The sequence below is a fragment of the Macrotis lagotis genome, chromosome 2, assembly GCF_037893015.1.
Source record: "Macrotis lagotis isolate mMagLag1 chromosome 2, bilby.v1.9.chrom.fasta, whole genome shotgun sequence".
Classification (NCBI taxonomy): Eukaryota; Metazoa; Chordata; class Mammalia; order Peramelemorphia; family Peramelidae; genus Macrotis; species Macrotis lagotis.
The window spans coordinates 162,871,198-162,886,849 of record NC_133659.1 but is presented as its reverse complement, the minus strand read 5'-3'; the positions used below and the strand labels follow the sequence as shown (position 1 = coordinate 162,886,849).

General features: G+C 41.8%; 1 protein-coding gene across 1 annotated transcript; it reads right to left on the bottom strand.

Annotated features, from left to right (window-relative positions):
* Window positions 1-658: 658 nt before the first annotated feature.
* Window positions 659-9,565, bottom strand: SH2D2A (SH2 domain containing 2A). Its single transcript, XM_074223187.1, is given in 9 exon segments — window positions 659-702; window positions 705-791; window positions 990-1,256; window positions 1,823-1,978; window positions 5,670-5,838; window positions 6,121-6,210; window positions 6,943-7,127; window positions 8,016-8,152; window positions 9,450-9,565. Coding segments are annotated over 9 exon segments (1,164 nt in total). The 5' UTR covers window positions 9,484-9,565; the 3' UTR covers window positions 659-663.
* Window positions 9,566-15,652: the final 6,087 nt, after the last annotated feature.

Sequence of the window (15,652 nt, the reverse complement as noted above, 5' to 3'; positions counted from 1 at the left end):
TCCCTTCAAGTTTCAGTTCTAATGCTGCCTCTCCTGAATGTTTTTCAAGTCCTACCTCCTCTCCCAAACCACTGTACATTTGTTTTATATTTATCCTACATTTACTAGTCTAAAAATGTATCTCCCTAATAGAATGAAACTTCCATAAGGGGAGGGAGTGTCTTTTATATTTTTGTTTCCAGGATATAGCCCATATTAGTATTTAATAAATGCTTGTTGATTGATTCTTTAATTCTATGATTCTGGCCCATTTGGATTAGAACACCGGCCCTGGAGTCAGGAGTACCTGAATTCAAAGCCAGCCTCAGACACTTAATAATTATCTAGCTGTATGGCCTTGGGCAAGCCACTTAACCCCATTTGCCTTGCAAAAAACCTAAAAAAATTTTTTTATTTAAGGCAATGGGGTTGACTCTGGGGCCAGTGCCTTATCCACTGTACCACCTAGCTTCCCCAAATGCATATACTTTTTTTTAAAAGTTTTTTTGCAAGGCAATGGGGTTAAGTGGCTTGCCCAAGGCCACACAGCTAGGTAATTATTAAGTGTCTGAGGTCAAATTTGAACTCAGGTACTCCTGACTCCAGGGCCGGTGCACCACCTAGCCGCCCCAATGCATGTACTTCTAATCCCAATCATTCAAATTTGACTCACCTAGTCAATGCTTATTCAATCCAAGAAGGAGCTGCCCCTGTCCCTGGTTCTGAGGGAGCTGCCGAGAAAAGTTATGAGGGAGAGTATGTCCTTGGGGAGGCTGGTGTCGGAGGGAGGAGGTAGTACCTTGATCTAGGGTCTGTGAAGAAAAATAAAAATAAACATTTTTATTTAATATCTTACAGGGTTGCTATGAGAAACACATTTTTGAGAAACGCATTTTGTAAATCTTAAAATGCCATCCTATTTCCTCTCTAGCCTAGGCCCCCCTCCTTCCCATCTCTCTCTAGTCCTTAGACTCCATCTTTTTTTGCCCACTTCTCTCTACTCCACTTACCTGGGTAACTGTGACAGGTCGTGACTGGCACTTCCGGAGTAAATGGTGCCCAAAGGGTAGTGGAGCAACTTCTGAGTAGACATTGGCAAGGCTATCCCTTTTACTGCCTCTGCCCATAGCATAGAAAGCGATAGGCTCCTCTGGTTCTTGGTAGATGGGGTGAGGAGTGGGACATGGAGCAGGGTGAGATGCCTTTGGTGTTGGAATGGTGTAGAGCTCAGGGCGTATCTGGGGCTTGGTTGGGACAGGGGGCTTGGATCTGGGTAGCTGGGGAAGGAAAAGACAGCAGTAAATCCAACCTTTCCCATGCCCAATCCATAGAGCTAAAAGAGACAAGTGAGATTTGGGGAGATCAAGGCAAAATGAGTCAAAAATTAGAGCCACTCCCTTCTTACCTCTAGCCTGGAGCCCCAGTTCATCTTCTGTCTCCCTTCACCTGAAGTGATAGAACTCCCGCCCAAGAACGAACTACCTACCTCCCACTCAAATATCCTCCCGTAAACAGAGCCTCCTTTCCCTCTAGCTCTCCTTCCTCTACTTCTGGTCCTAGAATCTAGGACCTCCCCACCAAGATCATTCCTTTCTCAGGTACCATCTTCACTCCAGGTCTCTACTCCTCTTTGAGCTCCTCTACTCCCCCTCTTTATTCTGGTGCATCTTTCCACTGCATCTACCCCTTTAACCTCCATCTGAACATATTCTCCTCATCCCAATCTGGCCCCTTTTGAGTGTTCCTCTCTCCTGCATTCTCTGTTACCTCTTCCCTTTCCCCTTGGGGGTTGGAGGGGGAGATAGGAACAACTTCATCTGATGGCCCCACTGGCTTCTAATACCTCCTCTGAATCCCTAGGTCCTGGATTGTCCTTGTTCACAGGGCCCAGGGTTGGTTCCTGTTTGTGAACTGAGCTGTACTGGGTGGTTCCATTTCTGCCCTCACTGCTGGATTCTGAGTGTTCTGTCTGCATGGAGATGCCAGCAGGAGCCGGGGTCTGTGGGAAAAGGAAAGTTCAGTGACAGAAGGACCCAATCACCTAGCTGCCCATAGGATCAAGCAAATCAGAAGAGAGAGATGGTTGGATAGATGGAGAGGAAGGAGGAAGGCAATAACTCATCAGAGTAGACTCCCTAGACTTCTTAGGTCCTTGGGGAAAGGCCTCTGGCTTAATACCAGGGCTGAAGCACAGAATGTAAGTGAATGTGTGGGTTTCTGTTTCTTTGTTTCATTTTCATTGTTTGTCCCTAGATCTTGCTAGGCAAAGAAAGTAAAGTCAAGACAACAATTGTTTATTTTTTGTTTTTTAGGTTTTTGCAAGGCAAATGGAGTTAAGTGGCTTGCCCAAGGCCACACAGCTAGGTAATTAAGTGTCTGAGGCCGGATTTGAACCCAGGTACTACTAACTCCAAGGCCGGTGCTTTATCCACTATGCCCCCTAGCCACCCCCAACAATTGTTTATTAAGTACCCACAATAAACCTGGTAAAAACAGTGTCTGCCCTCAAGGAGCTCACAATCTATTGGAGACAGCATGAAAAAAAAAATATATATATATATATACACACACACAAAATATCTATAGGATAAATTGAATGTAACCTCAGAAGGCAGGAACTAAAATTCAGGAGAACTAGGAAGGTATATGGGTTCCTTTAGATGTATCTTACTGTACCACTCTCGATTCTATCCTTTGCCCCTCCTCTTTTCTTTCCCTTCCCTCCTTCATTCTTCTTTAGCTGGCCACAGTATAAAACTAAGGCAAAGCTTTAATATTTATCATATTTATTGAATAGAATTCTATGTCCCTTGTCCTTTGTAGAGGTGAGGAAGGAGCATTCCAGGCCAGGGGTAGGGAACATCTTGTTTTACTCTTTAAAAAAAGACCCTAAGTCAAAATACTTTTAACTTGTATCATCCTTGATTGATTTTTCCCTCTGTAGAATGGTGATCCTCACTAGAACAAAGCCTCCACAACTTATAGACTCCACCACTGAGAGCAGATGAATATTTACTTTTGTTTGGAAGCTCTCCAGATATAGATACTCTACATCTCATCATGGCCATCCAGTCCTGTGATTTTTTTTTTTTTTAAGGTTTTTGCAAGGCAAACGGGGTTAAGTGGCTTGCCCAAGGCCACACAGCTAGGTAATTATTAAGTGTCTGAGACCGGATTTGAACCCAGGTACTTCTGACTCCAGGGCCGGTGCTTTATCCACTATGCCACCTAGCCGCCCCTGTGATGTTTTTTAATGCCTCTGACCCCAAGAAGTTTCCCAATGTACAACATCTCACTCCTATTGCTCTATCCTCTGAAAAGTCAAAGACCTGTCCAGAGTCCTCTTTTATAGATCCTTTCACATTTGTAAGGATGATTATCAAATCTTCCCTCGAACTTCCCTCCTAGTGATTCAAGCAACCCCAGCTCCTTGTTTCTCAATATCTCTTTCCATCTGTCTCCTCTCTCTCTCTCTAGTCTCTCTTTCAGTGATTGTCTCCTTTTACATTTCCACAGCCTCACCATCTCTCTTTTTCAATATTTCTTTTTCTCTCTCAAGCTCAAGTCTTTCCTCTTTTATCTGTCCAGTCTCCCTTTTGATATATTTCCTCTTTTCCCTGTCTCTCCAGTATCTTTCTTTTTATTGCTATCTGTTTTTTGATGTTCTGACAAGGATAATCAGCCCCAGCAACCAGGTAGAACTATCAAAAGGAATGACCCCTATTCTCTCACCTTTACTTTTGGTCAGGAAAGAACCAGTGACCCCTAAGTCTAGGACTAAAAATCTCTCCAGGTCTTTTCCCTCAAGACCTCAACTCTGACCTCCAGTATCTCTCAAAATATATAAAATTCAGTGACCTAGCTGTGTACCCCCAGGGAAGTCACTTTGTCTCCCTGCCTCAGTTTCCTCATCTATAGCATGGAGATTATAATTGCTCCTCCTAGAGTTGCTGTGAGGATTAAAAAATTATATTTGTAAAGAGCTTTGCAAATTTTATAATGCTAGATAAGTATTAGGTATTATTAATAATTATAATTATATTCTGCTTCCAGAGTAGAGACACTATGCACCGAAGACAACGCTGGATTCAGATCATGGCTCTCTAGTCTTGGCTATGCCCATTGACTTATTGTGTGATTTTGAGTGAACTCCATCATTTTTCTCTGGGCCTCAGTTTCTTGTTCATTAAATGAAATGGTTAGGGGTGGCTAGGTGGCAGTGGATAAAGCACGGGCCTTGGAGTCAGGAGTACCTGGGTTCAAATCCGGCCTCAGACACTTAAATTACCTAGCTGTGTGGCCTTGGGCAAGCCACTTAACCCCATTTGCCTTGCAAAAAAAAAAACCTAAAAAAAACCCGAGATGGTTAGATAAAAATTAGGGAATTTCTTTGGTTTGAAAGAGACTTCTGAGGTCACCTAGATCTTCACTACAGCTTCCCTGAAAAGTGGTCATCTTCAGAGATCTTCAATGATGGAAAATTCCATTTTGAATAGCTCTGATGATTAGAAAGTTTTTCCTTGGATCAAATGTAAATCTGCCTCAGCAATTTCCACCCATTATTTCAGTCTCTGCCCCCTGGGGCCAAGCAGAGCAAGCCTTTCTATTTGTTAAGACAGCCCTTCAGAAACTTGAAGATTGTGTCATATCTCATCCTCCCCCAACCAAATCTCTTGATTCCAGGTCAGCACTAACCATTATGCAGTCAAACTTCCTCTTATAGACCCATTAATGTTTCCTTTTTTGAGTCATCCAACAGATTCCAAACCCCCCTGTGTTACAATATAGATCATACCTCTCCATCTTATCTGTGGATAGATTATTGTATGCCTTCCTGAAATTCAAGTATACCATGCTAGTTTAATAACCCAAATAAGATAGCTAGTAGGCAGGGGATTAGTGTAACCTGAACTATTCTTGAAATTCCTTCCAGTTCAAACATTCTATAAATAGCTAATTGGCACAGAGCATAGATTTAAGAGTTAGGAAGACCCGAGTTCAAATTTGGCTTCAGACATTTGGTGGGATCCTCTAGCAAGTTACTTAACCTTCCTCAGATTCCTCATCTCATAATAGGGATAAAAATTATACCCACCTCCTGAAGATAATGTGAGATAACATCTGTAAAGTGATTTGCAAATTTTTTTTTTAGGTTTTTGCTAGGCAATGGGGGTTAAGTGGCTTGCCCAAGGCCACACAGCTATGTAATTATTATGTCTGAGACTGGATTTGAACTCAGATACTCCTGACTCCAGGGCCAGTGCTCTATCTACTTCGCCACCTAGCTGCCCCTGATTTGCAAATCTTAAAGTTCTACATGCTAGCTCTTATTATTAGGAATGAAGAAATAAGCACTTATATAGACCTGCCATATATTAAGAATTAGGTGAACCACTTTTTACAGATATTACTTCATGATCCTCACAACAACCTTGGGAGATAGGTTATTATTCCCATTTTACAGTTGAGTTTAAGTGATTTGCCCAAGGTCACACAGCTAATCGGGGCTAATAATTAGAAGGCAAGTTTTCTCCTCTCCAGGCTCCCCCCCCACCTTTTTTTTTTTTTAATTTATCTACTGAAGTACTAGCTGCCTCTGTGTTGGGTCTCAAAGTCTAACCAAAGGTGAGCCCTTCAGCTTAAGAAAACCTGGGTCCCAGTCCCCATTCTGATCCAGGGTGGGAAGGTACCTGACGGATACAGGGCTGAGTGAGGTGCTCCCCATAGGGACTGAGGGGACACAAGCTATAGTGCTTCAGCAGGTCTGCAAGCCGCTCGTGGGCACTGTTTTCACCCAGCACCACATGGCGCCCATCTTCCAACTGGGCAAGGAGGAAATGGCGATAGCAGCTGAGGCTCCTGCAGGAGAGAACAGGGCAGATTCATGGGGCCAGAGCCTGCCACCCCACTTCAGCCCCAGCTCCCTGCCTCCTCACTCTGTCCTCTCTCCATTCTCCTTCCCCTTCTCCTTTCGTCCTTCATCATCTCAGCTTTTCCAGATTTAGTCCTACAAGTCTTTTTGTTCCCAGTTCATTCACCTGTCAATCAGCATGAAGCCCCACTTTCACCTGACAGTCTGCAAGAACCCACTCAGCTATTAGCTGACCTCTCCTCACCTCAGCAAAAAACCCAACCCCTCACCTGTAAGTCAACACAAAGGCCACTGCACTCTCGCTAAACCGAACCAAGTAGCAGCCTGGAGGTTTGTTTTCCAGCAATCTCTCAGCCTCCCTGAAAGTTTGAGAGGAACAGAACAGTCAGTCTCCTGAAAATGTGGGTCTCCCCAGTCATTGTCCCATTAGACTTCTGATCTCCTCCTCCTCCTCCTCCCTACACCATTCTCCTGGTCTGGTTCCCCCTACCCATTTGGTGGCACAGGAGATAGGAGGCAGGATACAGGTCCTCTCCCTAGCAAAATGCTGAAAAGGCAGGAAACCCAGAGAGCAGGGGGCGTTGGTTAAATGAATGGAATAATGGAATGAATAAATGACTCTCTTGCTAAGTTCCAGGAGTCAGAATCGTGCATCCTTCTCAAGATGGAGGGGTAGCTATTCAGGCTAGTGTGTAGGGAGTAGAACATACTAGAAGGAAACAGTCTGTTTTCCAACTTTCAGCTCTCTTGTCTGACTCCCATCAGCTAAGAGAGATGAACAAGAGGATTGAGAGCTGGTATTTGAGAGGGAGATTTGGCTAAAATACAAATTAGGTTTTTCACGTTGGAGGCATATACACTCAGAGGTTAAAAAAAAGTAGAGAGGGGAATTTAGACCTGTAGAAAAGAGTGACAAAAATATAACAGAGAATTGGAAACAACCAAATATACAGAAATAAATTAGATAAATTAAAAAAATGAAGATGGAGGAGGCAGAGAAATGGTCATACTATGTGAAGTCTGAGGGACAGGAGGATTACTGAGAAAGGGTAAACAGATCTAGATTGAGTTATCCATTTGACTCTTCTCACCTTCGAGTGATAAAACCATGGAACCAGCCTGGGGCTTCCCCATCATCAAAGAGCCAGGGTGCCTGGGTCTTCTGAAACCAAGCCTTGGTCTCAGCCTGAAGGGATGATCCCTCTAGTCCTGGTATTTCCTCAGCCTTCCTTGTATTGCTTGGAATAGGTATAATCCCTTGGCCTTGGAGAGAAATCTGGATGGGAGAAAGTTTAGACTGTAAGCAAATGCTACAATGGGAGGGGCAGAGCACTTCCAGTCCTACCCCCTCAGCTTTCTAAACTGATAGAGCTTTCCTAAAAACTAATCAGAATCACCCTCCATCTTCCTTAGACCACACGGCTCTGATGCCTTGGAGAGGGTGGAGGTTAGAGAGCAAGAAGGGTTTTTGGAGTTGGGCTAACCCATAGACCAAAGGAGTAAAGGAGATAATAAGTAAGGGCACCCCATGGGTTTCCATTTCCCTAGAGATCAGAGAAAGAGGGGTTCTAGTAATATAGTGGAGGGGATTGAGGTTAGGCAGCAGCATCTGGAAGCATCAGAAAAATCATGGCAGACTGGACTGGACTAGGGAAGGATCATGGGAACTGGCTTGGGAAACCTAGTCCAGATGGTGTGGTGTCATAGAAAGAGCACAGAATTGAAATGGGAAGACCTGGGTCTGGATCTTGGCTCTTTAATTGCCTTCATCTTGTGTTAGTCAAAATCTCTCTAAGCCTCAGTCTCTGCCTCAGTAAACTGAAGAAATTTCTAAGGAACCTTTCAACTTTGAATCCTGTGAAGCTATAAAGAGTTGAAGCGGCTTAAAAAAAAAAAAAGAGTTGAAGAGAGGCAGTGATGATGAAAGGGGTTAATTGATTTGTTTCCGGTCCTCGGTCCTCTCTTGTTTCTTTAAGTATCATTTCAAGTGGCCACTTCCCCTATTCTCCTTTTACTATCTCAGATCCATTTCCTCTGAAGTCTCACTGGAGTTCCAATTTGGTCTCCAAATCCCTTATTTAGGCCTGGTATCCATAGATGGGGATGGGTGAGAGGTGTGGATTATAGATTCACAGATGTTCTCAGTTTATCTCTCTCCACTCACCTTGGTGTGGTTGGATGGAACACCCTCATTTTCTGATGCCTGAGACAAGTTAGGCAGTGTCAAACTTCTTCTGCTCTTCCTGGTTGGATGTTTTGGGTGGAAAGTACTGAAAGTTGGAGCAGGTTCTTTCCAGTCCCCTATAGATACAAATAGAGTTGTGGGCTCTCCTCCAAGGGGATTGGACACAATAGTAATCCTACTGTACTCCCCCATTGCTCCTAGTACCCTCTCCTCAAAACACCCAGGGACTGAGAGAAGGCACAGCATTTCTTTGAATAAAGAAATAGACTGATATTGCAAAAAAGAGTGATAGAGGATATTGGTGGAAGGTAGGGGGAGAAATGATGATAGCAGAAAATATTCCCTAGGGGGTGAGATGAGACTGAAGAATGAGAAATGAAGGTTAAGGTATAGGAAGCATATTATGAAAGGCAGATGAGGGATGATTAAACACCAAGGAAGATTTCTGAATGAGGAAGTTGGGGAGAAAAGGCAGAGAAATGCTGGAAGAGAGGTGTCCTTTTAATCTATTTTGGGGAAGATCATCATGACTTTTCTATAGCAGATTCTGTCAACTTGAGCATTCTGGAATTCAATTGTTTAAAAAACAGGACCCCTGGATTCTAATCTAATTCTTTTGGATCATTCCTATATCTGTCTTTGACAATTTCATCTCATCCTCAATCCTCAGCCTTTTGTCCAATTCTCTTCCTATAACTTAAGTTCAAGTCTCAATTGCGCTCCATACTTAATCTTTGTGACCATTGGTAAGTTCCTTGGAAGGTCTGGAATCAGCTTACATGGGCTCTCTGAGCACTGATTGTTAAATTTTAAGTTTGAGTATTTACACATAAGAAATCTGCAAATGTTACAAATTGCGGTTTAATGTTTTGTTGATTATCTAGACTCAAGTAATGGAAAAAATTGTCAGCAAGGCAGATTAAATTTTCTTACATTTCTTTGTCCCCTTCCCCCAACCCTTTCTCCTGAAAGCTGATTATTAAACATTTACCGACATACCCTCAGTTTTCTAATATATGGTCCTTATTTTTCAGCTTGTACTAGATGACTCCTAAAGTTCTTTTTAGCTCTAAATTCAGTTATTCTCTAGGAATCTTTATATTTCTTGCCTAATCTCTCTTCTTTTCTCTAAGGATTTCAAAGAACTTTATAGATCTAATTCTTCTTCTGTGGAAGAAGAGAAATAGAAGGAGCAATGAAAGACCAGAAAGAAAGAGGGCTTCTAAAGGAAGGGACTAAGGTATTCTGCATCTAGCCTATATTCTTTCCTTCCTGATTCCTGTTCAGAGAAAGAAAATCCCTTAACTCCACATTCAAGGTAGTTAGGGGGTTGTTGTAGATGAAGTCAGAGGATGAAGATATCTCAGGTAAAGAAAAAAAGGAAGGATAGGGAAACTCCAACTTGGCACTTACCTTGAGGAGGCATCTGATGAGGAGGTGTCTCCATGAAAAGAGTTTTGTGCGACTGAGTCCCCCCCCCCCCCAAAGCAGGTGTATGGTCTTTTGTGCTACTTGTCTCCCCTGCCTTCACCACCTCCCACCCAGGGGCAGGAAATGGTGCCTCACCCACAGCCGAGGTACTGGGACATACGTCATGGAAAGCAGTGTGCCTCCCCCCCGGAAGCCTCAAAGTCTGAAGTCAGTAAGGAAGGTGTGTGTGTGTGTGTGTGTGTGTGTGTGTGTGTGTGTGTGTGTGTGTGTTGTTATTGTTGTTGTTGAGGGGGAGAATGGGGGTGGAACAGGGAATGTTTCTCTTTAGGTTCTTCAGAAATCCTTCCTTTTCTCTGATCACTAACCCTTCCAATGTGGAAGGCTCCCTTTTCTTTACTCTTACATCATCAAGAGTCCTCCCTCTCCCCTATTGTTTTCCTGTTCACTCAAAAAGAATACAACTTTTAAGATAATTGAAATCAGTTCTGTAGAATGCTTAGAGATCCTTGGAAGGGATTTTTGGGAGTCAAAACTCAGGAGGACATGTGGAGAGGGAGGAGAGGCAATGGTGCAGCAAGGAAGAATGCAGCATAGCCTTTAGACATTGATGAAACCAGGGGTGAATGCATGGACCGGGGGTGGGAGGGGACTGAGTAAAGAACAGGGAACTGGAGTACTGACTCCTGGTACTGGAAGTCAGATGTTGGATCAGGATGTTAAGTTTGCTCTGATCTAAGTTTCCTCCTGAATCTTGCTTCCTTAGAGGTGTGCTGGAAAGAACACTGGACTATAGGTCAGAAAAATGGATTCAAGCTCTCTACATTTACTAGATGTGTCACCTAGGACTTTTCCCTTCACTTATGTGCCTCATCTAATAAATGAGGTCTGGTGTTATAGGAAGAATATCATTTTAATCATTTTAAGTCAGAGGATATGACTATGGCACATGTTATCTGAATGACTTAGGGGTAAGACATTTAGCGCCCATTCAAAAAATTCCCTTCCATTTCTAAGTCAATAATGTTATGATCCTGCTGTGATAGAGGACTGCTATGTCCTTGACAGGTGTCCTAAGTGAAGCTTGAGGGGCTGCAGTAGCAATAGGAGTTCATACACAGTTTTATGTCTTGCCTTTCTTAGGCTTACAGAAAGATAGTATCTATCACTTTAAAACTAACTGATGGAATGTCTCTATTACTTTAGAAACATTCATTGAAAAATAGAAAATAAGAGGATTAAGGAATTATATGTATATTTTTTAGAAATTAGTAAACCTGGGGTGGCTAGGTGGCTGCACCAGCCCTGGAGTCAGGAGTACCTGAGTTTAAATCTGGCCTCAGACACTTAATAATTACCTAGCTGTGTGACCTTGGGCAAGCCACTTAACCCCATTGCTTTGCAAAAAAACCTAAAAAAAAATTAGAAAGCCAACAAAAATAAGCAAAACTAAGATAAGCATAAAAGGAGACATTTAAAATTAAAGGAGAAATAAACAGTTGGGGAACCAAAAAGACTATAGAAATGATAAAGAATTGAAAACAAGGTGAATACTTCTCAATTTTGGAATGACAAACATAGTGGCACATGAATGTAACAGAATATTGTAGTTCTAGACTAATGAATATAATAAATACAGAAATTATGGAAAGATTTATGTAATCAAATATGGAATAAAGTTGAGGAAAATAAACACAATAAAGAACAAATACATAAAATAAATATAAAAGGAGAATTATATTATCAATGAATATGGCCCCAAAGAAGAGATATGAGAAGATATGTGGGAGATGCACTGCTGTGATTCTTTGTATATGGTCAATCCATTGCATCTGTGTTATTGCCAGTTGTCTTGATTTTTGTCTTATCATTGGTTTTTTTTTTTGTTTTTGTTTTTTAGTTTTTTGCAAGGCAAATGGGGTTAAGTGGCTTGCCCAAGGCCACACAGCTAGGTAATTATTAAGTGTCTGAGACCAGATTTGAACCCAGGTACTCCTGACTCCAGGGCCGGTGCTTTATCCACTACACCACCTAGCCGCCCCTTATCATTGGTTTTTAATGACTCTGGAGGGGAAGTGAGACTGATGACTGTGCAGCTCTGCCTTACTTATATCTGATTCACTCTCATAATGTTGTTGATCCTCTTGGAGTAAAAAGGACAGACAACAGCAAAGGAGTGTCTACAGAAAGATAGGGCATCTGTCACTTTACCATTTACCATGAACAGCTAGGATAGGACAGTGGATAGAACATTAGAGTAAGGAGGACCTGAGTTCAAATTTGGCTGCAGACTATTGACATTTACTAGCTGTTTAATTTGGGCAAGTCAATTAACTTTGCCTTCAATCGAGGACCATCTCCAGTTGTTCTGATTCATGTCTGGCCACTGGACCTAGATGGTTTTGGAGGAGAAAGTGAGACTTAGCACAACATCCCCTCACCCAAATCCAGTTCACTTGCTTGTCATGGCATCACCTCCCTGACGTCATGGTCTTCTGGAAGGACAAACACCATCACCATTTACTAAAGGAGTGTGCCTTATAATTTCCAACCAGCAGGTGACACTGTACTAAAGACAATAGCCAACATCATTCACCAACTATCCCCCCTCTCCTACTTCCTCCTTCATCTCAGCCCCTAGGTACTATTTCAGAAGGCTGGACAAGAAGAAAATCCTATTTGGTCAAGATTCAAAGTGATCTGGGTATATTATTACATGAAATATAGAAACATATATGTCTTGCTGCACCCTCTGGGACATGTTCAGTTCTTAGTTGACTAGCCACTACATCCATACAACTTAAGCAAGATATTAATGCAGGCACATGGTTTATTACATTAAAATTGCACAGAAACTGTCCAGAGCTCCTCTCTTATGGAAAGCTTTGCCCAACTACCTCCTAAACTGAAACCTCTTCCAATGATCCTTCCCAGCTTTCTAGGGAAAGCTGTTGTTTGCTTAAATAGAAAGTCAAAGGTAGTAACAAAGGAAGCTTAATCTCCCTGACCCTTGCTGGCTACCCCTTCAAACTCTGTTAACCATTGACTTTCCTTGGTTCTCTTGGGAGGACCTTCCTTAATCTCATCGGGAGTTTGTATCTCCATTTGATGTTGGGTTTTTAGAGGCTATCTGTCTTTTTCCAACTGGTACCTACCTGGACAAGTAGAATTGAAGTCTTTTTTGGGCTACAGCCTCAGCACCTGCCTGGGCCCAACAGTTTGGATTTCCCAAAATCAATTGCTGCCAGTCAGCCTGGCAGTAGTTATGCACCTCCATTTCCTCTCACATGACAAGAAGAAAACTTCCCCTCCCCAAAGCTCCAGGACAAACAGGGTTAGGATGAAGGAGGAGAAGAAAGAGAGCATTCAATTGAGACTGATTTTAATCACTTCTCTTATATGACCCTGTGCTTGTCATGATCACAAAATTCCTGGCTCCTGGGAAGAAAAAGATAGAAGGCTCCTATGGGAGGAGGAATAAAGAAAATGTGGTAATCAGAAATGTTGCACAGTCCTTCCCTATGTCCCCAAACTTCAGTCCTGAACTAAATGATAGTGCAAGACAAATAAAAGACCATTCCATGGGACAATCTGACCTGTTACATGAGGAAAGTGCTTTCTAAATCCTAAAATGTAAAATAATTATGCAGTCTTCAGATTAGGCTCCCCATGTTCTTCCTTTTCCACCTGGAGGCTGGGTAGGGTATAGGAGAGAGCTAAGATAAAGCAGACTGAGCATTAGGTAAAAGAAGGACCATTTACTCTAGCCTGTTCCCATCCCTCACCTCCACAATAACAATAATTAGTATTTATATAGTACTTTAAGGTTTGCTAATGTTTTACATATGTTATCTCATTTGATTTTTTCAACAGCTCTCTGAGATAGTTGCTATTATTGTTCCTATTTTACAGATGGGGAAACTAAGGCTGACTGACAAAAGTTAAGGGACTTGCCCAGGTAAGGAATTTCATTTATTCACTGCACAATTTGATTGCCTCCACAAGGGAGGAGTGGTATCCAAACAGCTCCCATTGTGAAAAAGATGAGAGAAGAAACCAGAGAGGATGAAAGGGAGAAAATGACTCTCAGTCTGACCCCTTGAGACAAAAGTCCATATGACCCCCTAGGATCTGAAGCCACAAGTTGGGAGGAGAAAGCCTGAAGAGACAGACAATGAATTTCAAGAGATCATCTGGTAGAGAGAGACCTATTCCATTGCAGGTAAGGCTTCAGAATCTTTTTTAAGAACTAGAACTAGGGGAATGAGTTAGGAAAGGGAAACTCAGGTAGAAGGAGCCAAGTTGCCTAGGTGGGCTGGAGAAGGGTACACCCCTTTCCTGCTATTACTTTGTTAGAGGTATTGTATCAATAGGTATTCAAACTTCTGGTTGGAGCATTCATCATATATATATATATATATATATATATATATATATATATATATATATATATACATATACACACTCTGGTACTTCAATCCAGATTTGACACATGAGCCATCAATATTAGGTATACAAGAGAAAAGAAAGAAAAGTAGAGCCAGGTCCTTTAGTCTGTTCTGAGTAGAATATACTTCATAGAGTACTGAGTCTGCACAGTGACCACTTCTATAGGGAAATGTGTGGCTCAAAATGGAAAGACTTGTCATTTTGGGCTGACATAACAAATCCTGGTTGGTCCCACACACTTCGAGGAGATGGAAGGTTATCCCAGCTGTGTCAGAGGATGAACACTTAAGCCAGGAAAAGCAATTTGCTCAATAGATTTTATTTTTTCTTTTGCAAGGCAAACGGGGTTAAATTGCTTGCCTAAGGCCACACAGCTAGGTAATTAGTAAGTGTCTGAGACTGGATTTGAGTTCAGGTACTCCTGACTCCAGGGCCAGTGCTTTATCCACTGCGCCACCTAGCCATTCCCTGTTAGTCTTTACATTGTTTCCATGGTATACATTGATCTCAGCTGAGTGTGATGAGAGAGAAATCATATCCTTAAAGGAAGAAAAATAAAATATGAGATAGCAAAATTACATAATAAGATAAGGGTTTTTTTTCCTCTAATTTGAAGGTAATAGTCTTTGGTCTGTGTTCAAACTCCACAGTTCTTTATCTGGATACAGATGGTATTCTCCATTGCAGAGAGCCCTAAATTGTCCCTGATTGTTGCACTGATGGAATGAATGAGCAAGTCCATCAAAGTTGATCATCACCCCCATGTTGCTATTAGGGTGTACAATGTTTTCTGGTTCTGGTCATCTCGCTCAGCATCAGTTTATGCAAATCCCTCCAGCTTCCCTGAATTTCCTCCTGGTTTCTAATAGAACAGTAGTGTTCCATGACATATACCACAGTTTGTCAAGCCATTCCCCAATTGAAGGACATTCACTTAATTTTCAATTCTTTGCCACCACAAACAAGGCTGCTATGAATATTTTTGCACAAGTGATTTTTTTTTTAGATTTTTTTGCAAGGCAATGGGGTTAAGTGGGGTTTCCAAGGCCACACAGCTAGGTAATTATTAAGTGTCTGAGGCTGGATTTGAACTCAGGTACTCTTGACTCCAGGGCCAGTGCTCTATCCACTGTGCCACCTAGTTGCCCCACAAGTAATGTTTTTATGAAGAATGAAATTTTTCAAAATTAAACCTAATTTTTTCAATTAACAAAAAATCTACCTTCTCCCCTACCCTCTTCCCATTGTGTCCCCTTCCCCACCAAAAACAAAGAAAAACAAAGCCATAGTATTAAATATGCATAACTATAATATCACTACTGGGCCTTTACCTCAAATAAAGTAAGGAAAGAAGAACATGAACAAAAATATTTATAACAGTTTGTTTAGTAGTAGCCAGCTAGTGGAAATGAAAGTATTTGCCTATTGGGGAATGACTAAGCAAATTATAGTATATAAATGTAATGGAATATTATTGTGCTATAAAAGAATAATTTCAGATGAATCTGGGCAGATGTCTATGAACTGATTTAGAGTGAAGGGAAAACTAGGAGAACAGCTTTATAGAATTATAACAACATTCTAGAAAAAAACAGCTTTGAAAGACTCTAAAACTGATCAATGTGATGAGAAGTGATTAGTCTAAAAGAGTGATAGTGAAATATATCACTCATGGGGCGGCTAGGTGGCTCAGTAGGTAAAATACTGGCCCTGGTGTCAGGAGTATCTGGGTTCAAATC